Source organism: Dictyostelium discoideum, assembly GCF_000004695.1.
Source record: "Dictyostelium discoideum AX4 chromosome 4 chromosome, whole genome shotgun sequence".
Lineage (NCBI taxonomy): Eukaryota > Evosea > Eumycetozoa > Dictyosteliales > Dictyosteliaceae > Dictyostelium > Dictyostelium discoideum.
Genome location: NC_007090.3, coordinates 4229436 through 4244435, shown reverse-complemented (window position 1 = coordinate 4244435; position 15000 = coordinate 4229436). Strand labels below are relative to the sequence as shown.

Genomic DNA, 15000 nt, shown 5'->3' with positions numbered 1-15000 from the left:
TTTTTATTTTTTATTTTCATTTTTATTTTATTATTTTTTTAGAATAATTTAATAAATAATTATTATTATCTTTTAATGAAAAATATTTTATATGATGATTTTTAGATAAGAGATTTTCAATTGATTCTTTGTATTCAATCTTTTTTTGAAAAGTATTATCCAAAAATTCAGAATGATAGTTAAAGATTGATTTATTTCCATTGATAATTATTTTTTCATAAATTTCAGGTGTATGAAACCCATTAAACACTACAGTTTTAATTGAATTATTCATTTTAAATGGATATGAAAATTTTTCAATAAATTCTTCAGGAAATGATGATTCCTTCTGATAATTACTACCAGAGTCATAATTAATTAAACATTTATTAACAATCTTTAAAAATGATAATTTTTTATGATTTTTAATTTCATTTGAAATAAAATCCCAATAAAATTTAAATTGATCAATAACTTCATCATCACTATTATTATTCTCCCAAGTTTGATCAAAATATTGATCATTAATATTTGTGCCACCATCAGCATCATCATTTACACCACTACATTTACAAGGTAATGTTTTTTTATTTGTAAATTGATAAATTAAATTATCAAAACAAATATAAAATGATAAACGTTTTATATTTGGTGAATTTTTTAATAGGTAATATAAATCTTTAATTGTTAAAATTAAAAGATCATAATTTTTTACACATGTTAGAGCTTTTGATGGTAATAACTCTTCAAATGGAATTTGACATGGACTGTGATAATCAATTTCTAAAATTCTTTTAACTTTAATATCACCTTTCATGAAAAAGTCAATTATTAAATTTGATAAATTATTTGGTGCAATTGATAAATTTGCAATCTCTTTTACATTTGTTGCTAAACTAAATGGAATATTAGTTGAATGATTACTAAAATAATAATCTTGAATTTTAATATTGCCAAATTCAATTTGTTTAATTACATTTAAATCACATCTATCAATAACTATTTTATTTAAATTTTCAAATAATTGTATCTCTTGATTTAAACTTGCCAAATCTGTGAAATTATTAAATATATAATGATAAATAAAACCAATTGAAGTTATATTCTCCCTTTTTAATAATTGATATTTTTGTTTTTCATTACTACTATCCAAAATTCTTGAAACTTTTTTAATTTCTTGATTTCCATTTGTTTGATTACAAATTATTAAAACTGATAAATTTAATGACATTGTTTTAAAAAATGTCCAACAAGTTAAAGAAATTGATTTTTTTAATTGACAAATTTCATTCTTTTTAAATGAATAATCATTGCTAATTTTATTTATATAATTACAAGCAATTCTAATTATATATTTTAATAAATAAATTGGTAAATTCATTTTTTTTTTTTTTTTTTTTTTTTTTTTTTTTTTTTTTTTTTAATAGTAATTTAAAAATATATAATAAAAATTATATATATACATATGTATTTTTATTTTAAAAAAAATTAATAATAAAGGTAATGTGTTTTTTTAATTATTAAAAAATGATTATTTTTAAAAAAAAAAAAAAAAAATTAATTTTAAAAAAAAAAAAAAAAATTATATAATTATTTTTTTTAATCAAATTCACCATACACACACACACACACACACAAAAATTAAATAACTATTTTAATTTTAATTTTATTTTTTAATTTATTTAAATTATTTATTTTGTTTTTTTTTTTTACAAATTAAAATTTTTTTTTTTTTTTTTTTTTGTTTATTAAATATATTATTATTTTTTTTATTTTTTTTTTTATTTTTTAAATTATTATTTTTTAAATTATTATTTTTTATTATTTTTATCATTTAATACCATGATTGCAGAAAAACAACCAACTTCTTCAAATTCTTGTGAATCATTTGTCATAATTGGTTTTGAATGAATACTTTTTAAATCTAAATATTTTGAAGAACTTAAAAATAATAAAGTTTTAGTATCTTTCATAACTCTATTGAAACCATTAACTACTTTAGCATTTATCATTTCAATTCTTGGTTTTAAATCTTCAGGATTTTGAGGTGGTGGAGGTTGAGCATCTTCATCATCCTCATCGATTTGAGGTACGAATGGCTTTGGGAAGTGAATTAAGAATGAGCAAACCTTTACATTATCATCACCGAAATGACTCTTTAATTTATTTAAAACCATATGATCAAAATCTTGAAGTTGATGAAAATGTAATGGATTTTTAATATTTGAAGATTTATAAAGGTTATTTAAAATGATACCAATGTTAATTGGAGTCGATGGATTCTTTTCAGTTTCCAATTTAATGATCTTCTCCAAAATTACAGGTACTTGACCAAGAACGAATTTACTGCAATTAAAAGTTCTGTTTTGGTATGCATTCAATCTTAGGAACTGATTTTCATTGGAAAAGTTAATAATCTCTTTCACTTGTTGATTATCATTCTCACCCTCTGGATGTTGATAATTATTCTCACTTGAAACTCTAATTCTATCGACCCCTCTTATGATTTTAAAGTCCTCTTCACGTTCCAAATGGTTAAAGTATACATTAAAATGTAAGATAATTCTATAACCACTTGTAACGGGTTGAAGTGTTTGAGCCACACAACCTTGATAGAAAGCCAACCATCTAAAGTGGAATATTTGAATCTCTGCCTCCAATTGCAATTGTCTAATTCTTGATTGAATTGATTTCTGTTGAAGTATAATATGCTCACATTCCGAAGTACCGTTTTTAATAGACTCTTCCCGAATATTTGATAGGTACTGTTCTAAATCTATAATTTGTTCCATTAGTTCATCTCTTTTCTTAAACGATTGAACCGATTCAATTCTATAATGTGAGGTTCTATTACTTGTCTCGAATGAACCACCATTACCAGTGATGACGATTTCACCACCTGTATAGGCATCAATACCCAATGATACCAAGAATGAGCCTACATACGTTTTAATTAAGTCACCATTATCAGGTTGAATTTGTAAATTATTTTCTTTACCAGGCATTGAAATATGCATTTTATTCAATACCAATTTAAAATTGGTTTGTGCACTATGATAAACTTGATCCTTATAAAAGATAACATCCTTTTCACCATAGACTTCAAATGCAGGAATCTTTAATCTTGATAATGCAATTGCCATACCTTTATTTGTACCCATATTATCATCTGTTGTATAAAAATCTTTTGACTTTGATAAAATCTTTTCAATATCTGGTTGAAAAATTGTTCCACAATCTTCTCCATCAATATAAACTCCATAATCAATCTTTGGTGCTTCTTGTTCATTTTTAGTTTCATTATTTTGTTCTTGTTCTTGTTCTTGTTCTTGTCCTTGTTCTTGTTCTTGCTCTTGTTCGTCATTTTGTTGTTCACCTTCGTCATTTTGTTGTTGTTGTTGTTGTTGACCATCATTTTGTTGTTCACTAAAATTTTGTTGTTGTTGATCATCATTTTGTTGTTGTTCACTATAATGTTGTTGTTGTTGTTGATCATCATTTTGTTGTTGTTCACTAAAATTTTGTTGTTGTTGTTGTTGATGGTAATTTTGTTGTTGTTCACCGTAGTTTTGTTGTTGTTGTTGTTGTTGTTGTTGTTGATGTTGATGTTGTTCACCATAATTATGTTGTTGCTGTTCGTCATTTTGTTGTTGTTCTTGTTTTTGTTGTTGTTGTTGTTGTTGTTGTTGTTGTTGTTGTTGTTGTTGTTGTTGTTGTTGTTGTTGTTGTTGTTGTTGTTGTTGTTGTTGTTGTTGTTGTTGTTGTTGTCCACCATAATTTTGTTGTTGTTGTTGGTCTTGTTGTTGTCCATCATAATTTTGTTGTTGTTGTTGGTCTTGTTGTTGTCCATCATAATTTTGTTGTTGCTCTCCATCTTCGTTATTATTATTATTATTATTATTATTATTATTATTATTATTATTATTATTATTATTATTATTATTATTATTATTATTATTATTATTATTATTATTATTATTATTATTATTTTCATCGTAACCATTTTGTTCATCATCTTCATTATATTCATTTTGTTGTTCATCATCTTGTTGTTCTTGTTGTTGTTCTTGTTCTTGTTCTTGTTCTTGTTGTTGTTGTTCAACTTGTGGAACGGAACCAATTTTAAATTCATGAATACCAAAACTATAAGGTGAAACGAATAAACTATTGAATAAACCTTCTAATGTTTGATTACCCGCTAATTCGTATTCTGGTGTTGGTGTAGTTCTATTAATTAAACCTTTACACATATCTTGAACTTTTAAATATGTGTATAAGTAATCATCATTATTGAATCTATATCTTGATAAATTTAATTTTGGTATAATGAATAAATTCCATGATTTGCAAACCAATGATAATGTCTCTGTAAATTGCTCATGTGTATTGTCAAGTAGTGATAATTTAATTGAATATTTGAGTATTTTTATGGTTAATATATTTGATAATACTCTATTACTATATCCAACACCACCACTACTACAATTACTTGTAGTTGTTGTAGTTATAGCCATACATTGTTTTTTTTTAATGCTACCATTACCATTACCATTACCATTTTGATGATCATTACCATTACCGTTACCATTACAATGTTGATGATCATTACCATTTGTAATGTTATTAATTATTTGATGATGATTCGCACCATCAATTTCTTCTTCAAAATTGGATGAGAGTTTTCTTTTATTATTACAATTATTACTATTACTATTAAATATTTCTTGGTGATTAATGTCATGACCATTCATGTTTAAACCTTTTTCATTGTTAATAATTGAATTTTCTACCATTTGTTCATCCATTTTATCTAAAATTTCCATTTTATTTTATTATATATATATTTTTATATATATATATATATTTTTTTTTTTTTTTTTATTGATTTCTTTATTTAATATAATAAAAAAAAAAAAAAAAAATTTATTAGAAATTAAACAATTATATAAATAAATCTTAGATTTTATTAAATTAAATTCTTATATTTACATGTTTTGTGTTTAAGGAAATAAAATAATTTAAAAAAAAAAAATAAAAAAAACAAATAAAAAAAATGAATAGAAAATGATAAAATTAAAAATAATTTATTAATGTGAAATAAAATATCTTTATTTATTTTTTTTAATAAAAAAAAAATATATATTGACAAATTGTTATTATGTGTATTAATATTAAGGAAAAAAAAAAAAAAAACAAAACAAAACAACATTAAAAAAAAAAAAATTAAAACCACACGCAAAAAACAAAACAAAACAAAATAAATAAATAAATATAAAAAATAAAAAAAAATAAATTGTTTAAATATTACCACTACTTATACTCTTGAGTGTAATTAATTAATCTAAAATTGTACATCTAATTATATATATTATTTTTATTATTGAGTGTGAAGTAAAAGTTAGTGTGTGAGTGAGTGTGCTTGTAAAAATGGGTGATTGAAACAATTTATCAACACGTAAATCTAATCAAAAAATATTATTAGCTTACAAATGGATATATCAACAACAATAAAGCTATTATTTTACAATAATTTAGGAAATTATTTTGTGAGTAGTTGGGTGAATGTGATGTGTTATTAAAGTTTTGATTCAAATGGTATCAAAAAAAAAAAAAAAAATAATGAAATAAAAAAAAAAAATAAAAAAAAAAATAAAAAATATACATACTTACATACATACATACAAAAAAATAAAATAAAATAAAAAATTAAATCATATGGTAAAAAAAAAAAAAAAAAAAATTAAAAAAAAATCAAAATTTTGCAGGTGTGTGTGTTTTGTGTTAAAATTACACACCACATACTTTAGAAACTTTTTACAAATGAATGATTATTTTTATTTTTTATATTTTACCAAATAAAATATATTATGTTTTTTTTTAAGATTTTTATTTTATTTTTTTTTTTTTTTTAAAAATCTAAAAATAATAAAACAAAAAAAAATCATAATTTATTTAGTTTGGAAAAAAAAAAATAATTTGGATTTTATCTTCAATATCTAACAATGAGGGATTAATATATAAAGGAAAATAAATAATAAAATTAAAAAAAAATTAAAAAAAATAAAAAAAAAAAAAAAAGTTAAAAAAAAAAAGAAAATATGTGATTGGATACTTGGGTTTAAATTAATTCATTTTTTTTTTTTTTAATTCCATTTTTTTTTTTTTTTTTATTTTTCTTTTTTAGTTTTATAAATATCTTGATATAAAAAAAAAAATAAAAAAAAATTAAAAATAATAATTAAAATAATTTTTTAGATTTTTTTTTTTTAATATCTAACCATTGTTTTAAATTCAACAGCTTGTTTTAATAAAGCTGGTAAGAAACCAGTTATTGAGTAATCTTTATAAACAAAGATAGCAGAATATTTTCCAAGACTTATTAAAACAGGTTTTGCAAAAGGTTTATAAGATTGCATTTTATGTTCACAACGACTTTCCATTGCATTGATATTATTGACCACTATTGAAGCTGTGCATTCAGCAGTTTGGGCTAACTTCTCTTCACGTACATGTAAGACGTCACCAGACACAAAGATATTACGATAGAATGTAGTGCCGGCCATCTGGAGTTGGTCGTTAGCTTTGATGTAACCATTCTCAGAGATGGCATCGGGGTAGCTGTTTTTAATGAAATTTGAATTTGGTGCGATACCAGTACAAAGGAACGCTTGCTCAGCAATGATCTCACTACCCTGATCGGTTATGAATGTTTGACCCCTATGAGCCACAACACGTTCATTATAAATCAATTTAACACCACGCTTTTGTAAGAATTCCTCAGTGTAACGTATTGTCTTCTTGGGGAACCTGTTCATTAATTTCGATTGTGAATGCACGATTGTCACTTCCTTGCCTTTGAAATGGTCCACTATCTCTGCGGCCAACTCCACTCCAACGATACCACCACCAATGATTAAAATTCTCTTCAACTTTCTAATGTGGTAATAATTTTCACGTAATGTATTTGCACGTGCTGATGAGACAACACTTGATTCTTTAAATGGTGAATTATAACTTGAGCCAGAGTTTATCACTAAATAGTCAAACTCAACTGACCTATCATCTAAAATCACCTCTCTAGATTGTACACCCAATACTTCCTTTTGAATTACATTTGTATGCTTTAAATAATGTGAATGTAAAATTTGAATCTTTTTAACATGTTGTGGTTCAACAATGGTTCTAAGTATACTTGGTGTAAATTCAAAGAAATCCTTTGTATCAATTAATGTAACTTGATAATCATTCTCTAATTTTTGTGCTACAATACTACCTGAAAATCCACCTCCAACAATTACAACTTTTTTTCTATCTTCAATTGGTATCTATTTTTTTTTTTTTTTTAAAATATAAAAATAAAATAAAATAAAAGTTAATTTTTTTTTTTTTTTTTATACTTTTATATATTAATATATATATATATATTAATATATATATATATATATAAAACATACTCTATTACATAATGTTGAAATTGCTAAATTTTTAAATTTCAATAATGTTAAGAATATTTTAAAAAGTCCAAATGTAATACTCATAACATAATACCCTACAAAGAATATTATTTGTAATAATAATAGTGCAATCATTTCTAAATATTTATTTTATTTTACTTTAGTTAAGTGATAGTTTATTATTATTGATATAGTAGTTATTATTTTCACTAAATAGTATTATTATTATTGTTGTTATAAAATATTTTACTATGGATGTGAAAAAAAAAAAAAAATTAAAAGAAAAATAAAGATTAATTTTAGTAATTTATTATATCATCATTCCAAACATAATACTTTTATATTTATTTTTATTTTTATTTTTATTTTTATTTTATTATTATTTTTTTTTTTTTTTTTTTTTTTTTTTTCTGTGTTTATAATTATCACACATTAGCAGACGAAATATTTTTAATAAATAAAAAAAAAAAAAAAAAATTAAAAAAAGAAAATATATACACACACAGTGACAAATTACAAATTGTATTACATTGATTTTTGTTTTGTTTTTTTTTTTTTTTCCCAATGCTATTAGGCTATAAAATTGTTCTACATACATTATTGAATCATAAAACTTTATCTATATTTGCAAATATTTGATGATGCAAGATTAACTTTTATTTGAAATAATACACAAACAAACAAAAAAAAAAAAAAAAAACAATTTAATAAAGCTTTTTTTTATTTTATTTTTTTTTTTTGTTTATCAAAAAAAAAAAATTAAAATTAAAAAAACAATTAAAACATGAAATTAAAAAACAATAAGATTTGGAGGTTTCAAACAACGAAAAATCATTAAAATTGACGCAATTAAAAAAATAAAAGTGAAAATAATTTTCTTTTTTTTTTTTTTTTTTTTTATTTTTTTTTTTTGAGCCAACGACCTAATTCTCTTTTTAGTCAACAACGACCTTTTTCTTTTTTTTTTTTAGTCAACAACCTTCTCTTTTTTTTTTTTTATTATATTTTTACTTTTTTATTCAATTTCCTTTTAAATAATATTAATATTCCAAAATTTATTTATAATAATTAGAATGATTTATAGTTTTAATAATCAAAGAAATTTAAAATAATTAAATTAAATTAAATAAAATTATTGATAATTAAAAAAATATTATATTTTTATTTATAAATTTTATTTTTTATAAATTTTATTTATTTTTAAATATATAATTTATAATAACGCATTATTTTATGAATCACCAATAATATATTTATATCTAATAATTAAAACAAATAGGTTAGTTTCTTTTTTTTTTTTTTTTTTTTTTTTTTGATAAACCAAAAAATGTGATGGAGAATTATTATATAAAATTTACAAATTGGGTTTTGGTTTTGAAATAATTGGTGAAGAAGTATTTGAAGTTGATAAATCTTGTTCAGCTATTTGATTATGATTATCACCCTTTTTATTTTCAGCTGATTGTTGCTGTTGTTGTTGCTGCTGAGTAGTTGATGATGGTGTAAAAGAGAGATCCTTTTCTTCAAACATAAATTCTAAAATATCTTGAGAGAATGCAGAAGTATTTTCCATATGGAAATGATGAGAACCTGGTACAACCAATTGTTTTAAATTCTTTATATGTGACATTCTACCTTCCATGATTTGTGTCCAATTCTTTTTAATTTGGAATTGTTGAGATGATGTCGTACCCCAAATCAATAAAACTGGACATTGAATTTCATCCAACATTAATAAAACTTCTGCTTCACGCATAATAAAAATTGATGGTCCTAAAAAAAAAAAAAAAAAAATGAATAAAAATTAATAAAAATTATTATTGATAATATTTAATAATAATAATAATAATAAACATACCAACTAAACGTGGATCATGTCTAAGTTTATAACATTGCTCACCAGTAGTTGGAGAGATAACAGATTCAATTGATCTATCTAATAATCTTTGACCAGCTTCATCTTTAATCCAAGGATTGTTTGCTTTTAATTTATCGAATATGGCTTGTTTATTATTGTAAAGATGTGGTTTTCTATTGTTTATAGTTGTACGAGTTTGCATTGCGAATTGAATTGCTTTGATTTGATCTTGTTCTTTTGAAAGTATACCAATGAAATCTAAACAAATGATACGTTCAACTAAATGTGGCATACTTGCTGCAACAATTGATGCTATACCAGCACCCATACTATGTCCCATTATTGAAAAGGTTTTCCATTGTAATGCTTCGGCAACATCTAATACTTGAGTAATATAATCTGTATAATATAAATTACACCAACTTGGTTTATGTGGTGATAATCCATGTCCAATAAAATCAATTGCCTAATTAAAAAAATAAAAAAAAAAAAAAAATAAAAAAAAAAAAAAATTAATATCTTATATATAAAAACTTTTTATATAACTTTTTATTTTTTTTTATTTTTTTTATTTTTTTTATTATTGTGCACAGGAGATATACATACTATTATTCTAATACCTTTTTCAGCGAGAATTGGAGCAATGAAATCAAATGTATTTGCATTATCCAACCAACCATGTAAAGCAAGCATTTTTTGTGAACTCTCTTTTGGACCCCATGCTTTTGCTGCAATATCTATACCAGTTCCAATATGGATTGACACTTCTTCCCCATTTGAAAAATTATTATTTGTATTCATTTTTTTATTATTATTATTATTATTATTATTACAACAAACGTACGTTTTTACTATGGTTTTTTTTTTTTTTTTTTTTTTACCCTTTTTATTTATTAACAATTTATGCGCTTTACATATTTCTTTTGGTGCACCAATTAATTAATATAAAAAAAAAAAAAAAAAAATTAAAATAAATTAAAAAAAAAAAAAATAAAAATAAAAATTAAAAAAAAAATAAATTTTTTGAGATAGGGACATTTTTTTTCTTTTTTGGAATTGAATGACATTAGGGATAATAATAAATTTGAACTGTTTTTTAATAACAGTCATGATATCATCATATGAATATTTATTTTTATTGCGAAATTAATAGCCTAACTTTTAAAATTTTTTCAATTTTCGTTTTTAAACACTTTTCTATTTTTTTTTTTTTTTTTGGAGCCTCTAAATGTTCCATCAGAAGATTTTTTTTATTTATTTATTTTTTTTATTTATTTATTTTTTTATTTATTTTTTTATTTTTTTATTTATATTTAATTTTATAAATATTAAAAAATTTAATTTTATTAATATCTTATTTTTTTTTGATTTATTTTTTTATTTTTTATTTTTTATTTTTTTTTTATTTTAACCAAAATATTAAATAATAAACTAGTAATTTAAATTAGTTAAATAATAAACTTTTATTTTTTATTTTTTTTTTATTTACACAAGATCAATAGATCAATTAAGAGCTCTACTCTATTGTGTTAAATTGGATAAGAGAAATTTTTTAAATATTTAAAAAGATTTGGACTCCAAAGCATTAAGGTTCTATTGACTTGAATTGAAGAGATTTTAGTTGCTTTTAAACTTTTTGCTAAAAATTCCACTGACGAGTAAGTTGCTGAAAAATCTGATAAAAAGATATTACATTTTAATTGTTTTATAGTTGAATTCTTTATGATTAATTGACTAAGGTCATCACATGATATTACTATATTTACATTTTCAAATGATTGATTTACATATAGTGAACTAATTTTAAAATCCACTTTATGAAATTTAACATTAATAATTGTTGGATGTTGTGATTTAATGAAATCATCAATTATTCCCGATTTCAATGATGGACATTCTAATAGATGTAGAGTTGTTAAAGTATAATTACTATTTATAGCTTTAAACAATTCAATCCAATCATCATTAATCAATAATCGATTATCAAATTCATTTAATAATTTACTACCATTAATTAAATTATTATTATTATTATTATTATTATTATTATTATTATTATTATTATTATTATTATTATTATTATTATTATTATTATTATTATTATTATTATTATTATTATTATTATTATTATTATTATTATTATTATTATTATTATTATTATTATTGTTTAATTGTTTATTTGATCTAACTGATTTTATTACTAATTTCTCTAATGTTTTTGTATTTTTAATTAATGATATTAAATATTTAAAATCTTTAGTTTGAAAACCATCATGTACAATTGAAACTAAATTTTGTAAAATTATTGTTGACATTATGATTTGATTATTTAATTTAGGTACATTCAAATATTTAATTGATTTTGAAATTGGAATGATTGGATATGGTGAATTTGGCATACCAATAAATGAGTAATCAACTAAATTAATTGGTTCATTATTTTCAATATTAATAATATCGAAATTATTACTACTATTATTATTATTATTATTAGTATTACAACTTGTTGTAATACCATTTATTAATTGTTTTGAATGTTGTGGATGGGTTAGTTTTATATGTAAAGTTTTTAAAGATTTACAACCAATTATTAAGTCTCTAATTGATTGATATGGAATATCAATAGTTTTAATATCTAAATATTCTAGTACTTGACTTGTTGATAAAATTCTAAAAATATTTATAATTTCACGCATTGAATTATCTAAAACTTCCACAGGGTCAGGATCAAAAAATGAATTTGGTGCTACTTTTGGTATTAAATCACCCTCAATTTTAAAATCTCTTAATGTAATTCTAGTTAGAGTTTTTAAATTATTTTCAATTAAATTTGATAATGAGGTATTAACATGTTGTTGTTGTTGTTGTTGTTGTTGTTGATTTGGTAAAGTTGTATATGAATAAGAACTTGTAATCATAATATTATTTTGTGAAGTTGGTGGTGAATTATTACTAATATTAATACCATTACCATTTATTTCATATAAATTATTTACAACAATATCTTTTAATTTTAAATGTTTAAATTTATTTTTACAATTAATTGGCATATTGAAATTACCACTTGAAAGTGATAATTTTTCAAGGGATGGATGAATTTCTATTGATTTGGCTAGACCAATAGTGATGATATTTGAGGTGTTTATAGAGTTTGTAGTTTTTGCAATGATTGCATTTAGACTACTTATTGAGGGTAATTGAAATAGACAGTGTCTAAGTGCCGACATTTCACTCTGAGTTTGTATGGTTACAGTTATATGTTGTAACTTTTGAAAAAAGTATGAACTTGTATTGACACCTTTAATCACTAAATTGAAATAAACATCGAACCCAAATGAAAGGAAGAATAGATTGAACAGCATTGGAAGGTATCCACGTTGGTTCGCTTGAATGTGTTGACAACTTAGTATTGCCAATGAGTCTGAATCCGCTCTCGCTTGGATATTGTTATGATGTAAATCTGATATTAGTATTGATAATCTCTCCAATTCAATCCGGTTACTGAATTGGGCAAGTTGATTCGATATTCCAAATTTGGTAATGTTTGGTATTAGTGCATCATCTGCACCACCTACAACTTGATAAAATGGGTAATCTAAATAGGGTATCACCTTCTCTGCCCATAATTTACAAACTAATGATAGTTTAACTATAACATCAACATTGTTATCTTTAAATTTCATACTATAAACTGATGACAAATGATCTGGATTATAACTATCATATTCACTAATATCATATTTCCCTTTAATACAAAATTGTAATATTCTTTTTATAATTAAATTTGATAATTTATCCATTTTTTATATATTTATTTATTTATTTATTTATTTATTTATTTGTTTAATTAATAACAAAAAAAAAAAAAAAAAAAAAAAAAAAAAAAAAAAAAAATGAAAATAAAAAGTAAAAAGGAAAAAAAAAAAATGAAAAAAATAAAAAAAAAATAAAAATAAAAATAAAATAATTATTAATTTTTTTTATTAAATTATTATTTATTTAAAACAATCCCCAGAATAAAAAAAAAAAAAAAAAAAAAGAATCCAAGGATCTTTGACTCATTTAATAATTTTTTTGTTTTTTTTTTTTTTTTTTTTTTTTGACTCATTATTATGATTTTATAAAATATTAAAACCTAAACCAAATCTATTTTTATTTTTTTTTTTTTTTTATTCTGGTATTGTCTAAAATAAATAATAATTTTAAAAAAAAAAAAAATTAATTTTTTAATCTTTTTTTAAAAATAAAAAAAATAAAAAAAATAAAAATTAAAAAAAAAAAAAAAAAAACGGAAATGAGGGGAGATTTTAAAAAATAATTTCCAGAAATTATTTTTTTTTTGTTTTTTTTTAATAAATTAAAATTGAACGTTATTTGGAAACTTACATCCATAGTTTAAGAATTGCAATGAAGCCGTTGAGTGAAAATCCATATTTTATTTTTATAATTTAAATTTTTTTTTTTTTTTTTTTTTTTTCTTTTTTTTTTTTTTTCTGTTTTCTTTTTTCTAAAATTCCATAAATAATAATAAATATATTTAATAAATTATAATAAAATATATTTAATAAATAATTATGGCTTCCGATCCAAACTCACCAGAAATTTTAACAACTCAAATTTTAGGAAATGTTTTCATTGCATGTATAGTTCTATCAAATGTGTATGTTTTTATTAATTATTTATTTATTTATTTATTTATTTATTTATTTATTTATTTATAATTTTATTCCTTTGCCCAAACCATACTAAATCTTAATTTATTTTATTTTATTTTATTTTATTTTATTTTATTTTTATTTTAAAAAAAAAAAAAAAAAAAAAAAAAAAAAAAAAAACAGACCTTATTTTTATAAAATTGAAAAATCAAGAGATGTTGGAAAATTTAATATATTTCCATTTGTTTTTATGATTGGTCAAGCTATGATGTGGGTTGCATATGGAACAATATGTGATATTCAAGGATTAGTACCAGTTAATGCATTTGGAATGTTATTTAATTTAGCTTTTATTTTAATTTATATGGGTGCGTGTACAGACATAACAAAAAAAAGAAGAATTATGTTATCTTTAATGATCTTTATGTCAATTTTAGTATCATTTGTTTTAATTGTTTATTTTCGTGCACCAAAAGATTTACAAAGATCAATTTTAGGTTGGTTAACTTCAATTTTATTAGTTGCATTTTATTTATCTCCAATTTTAAAATTTGTAAGTTTTTTTTTTTTTAATTTTCATTTTTAAATTATTTACACACATACAATATAAAAATAAATATTAATTGTTTTAAAAAAAAAAAAAAAAAAAAAAGCCACACATGTTTAAAAAAAGAACAACTGGAAATTTGTCATTACCATTATCAATAGCATCAATATTCGCAGGTGTTGCATTTGGATTATATGGCGTATTTTTAGAAGATAATTTTGTACTTGTTTCAAATTTTAGTGGTACATTTTCAGGAATTATTCAAATTTTATTCTTTTTTTTTATGAAAATTGTAAAAAGGATATCACCTTTAAAAAATGATCATCAAACAAATAATAATTCAACAAATAAAAAAGATATTGAGGAAGCTGTAGAATATAATAATAATAATAATAATAATAATAATAATAATAATAATAATAATAATAATAATAATAATAATAATAATAATAATAATAATAATAATAATAATAATAATAATAATAATACTGAAATATCACAAAATAA

The 15000-nt window shown here is 21.1% G+C and overlaps 6 protein-coding genes across 6 annotated transcripts in view; 1 reads left to right on the top strand and 5 right to left on the bottom strand.

The window, feature by feature from the left end:
• Positions 1 to 22: 22 nt before the first annotated feature.
• DDB_G0286245 (hypothetical protein) lies at positions 23 to 1360 on the bottom strand (the record flags this gene model as incomplete). Its single annotated transcript, XM_632713.1, has 1 exon — positions 23 to 1360. The coding sequence occupies one exon, from the start codon at positions 1358 to 1360 to the stop codon at positions 23 to 25; it is 1338 nt and encodes a 445-aa protein (XP_637805.1).
• Positions 1361 to 1790: 430 nt separating this feature from the next.
• DDB_G0286243 (hypothetical protein) lies at positions 1791 to 4802 on the bottom strand (the record flags this gene model as incomplete). The annotated part of the gene is made up of 1 exon (XM_632712.1): positions 1791 to 4802. The coding sequence occupies one exon, from the start codon at positions 4800 to 4802 to the stop codon at positions 1791 to 1793; it is 3012 nt and encodes a 1003-aa protein (XP_637804.1).
• A 1443-nt stretch (positions 4803 to 6245) lies between these two features.
• On the bottom strand, positions 6246 to 7568 carry aifD (hypothetical protein; the record flags this gene model as incomplete). Its single annotated transcript, XM_632711.1, has 2 exons — positions 6246 to 7304; positions 7434 to 7568. The coding sequence occupies 2 exons, from the start codon at positions 7566 to 7568 to the stop codon at positions 6246 to 6248; spliced, it is 1194 nt and encodes a 397-aa protein (XP_637803.1).
• A 1219-nt stretch (positions 7569 to 8787) lies between these two features.
• Positions 8788 to 10092, bottom strand: DDB_G0286239 (alpha/beta hydrolase fold-1 domain-containing protein; the record flags this gene model as incomplete). The annotated part of the gene is made up of 3 exons (XM_632710.2): positions 8788 to 9206; positions 9292 to 9757; positions 9898 to 10092. The coding sequence occupies 3 exons, from the start codon at positions 10090 to 10092 to the stop codon at positions 8788 to 8790; spliced, it is 1080 nt and encodes a 359-aa protein (XP_637802.2).
• A 728-nt stretch (positions 10093 to 10820) lies between these two features.
• Positions 10821 to 13091, bottom strand: DDB_G0286237 (hypothetical protein; the record flags this gene model as incomplete). Its single annotated transcript, XM_632709.1, has 1 exon — positions 10821 to 13091. The coding sequence occupies one exon, from the start codon at positions 13089 to 13091 to the stop codon at positions 10821 to 10823; it is 2271 nt and encodes a 756-aa protein (XP_637801.1).
• Positions 13092 to 13865: 774 nt separating this feature from the next.
• The window catches only part of DDB_G0286235 (hypothetical protein), a gene marked incomplete at both ends in the record, with an annotated part of 1178 nt that continues 43 nt past the window's right edge, over positions 13866 to 15000 (top strand). Inside the window, 3 exons of the mRNA XM_632708.1 lie at positions 13866 to 13951; positions 14130 to 14499; positions 14600 to 15000. The exon at positions 14600 to 15000 is cut by the window's right edge and continues 43 nt beyond it. Coding sequence (XP_637800.1) covers positions 13866 to 13951; positions 14130 to 14499; positions 14600 to 15000 — 857 coding nt within the window. The remainder of the gene's footprint in view (positions 13952 to 14129; positions 14500 to 14599) is intronic.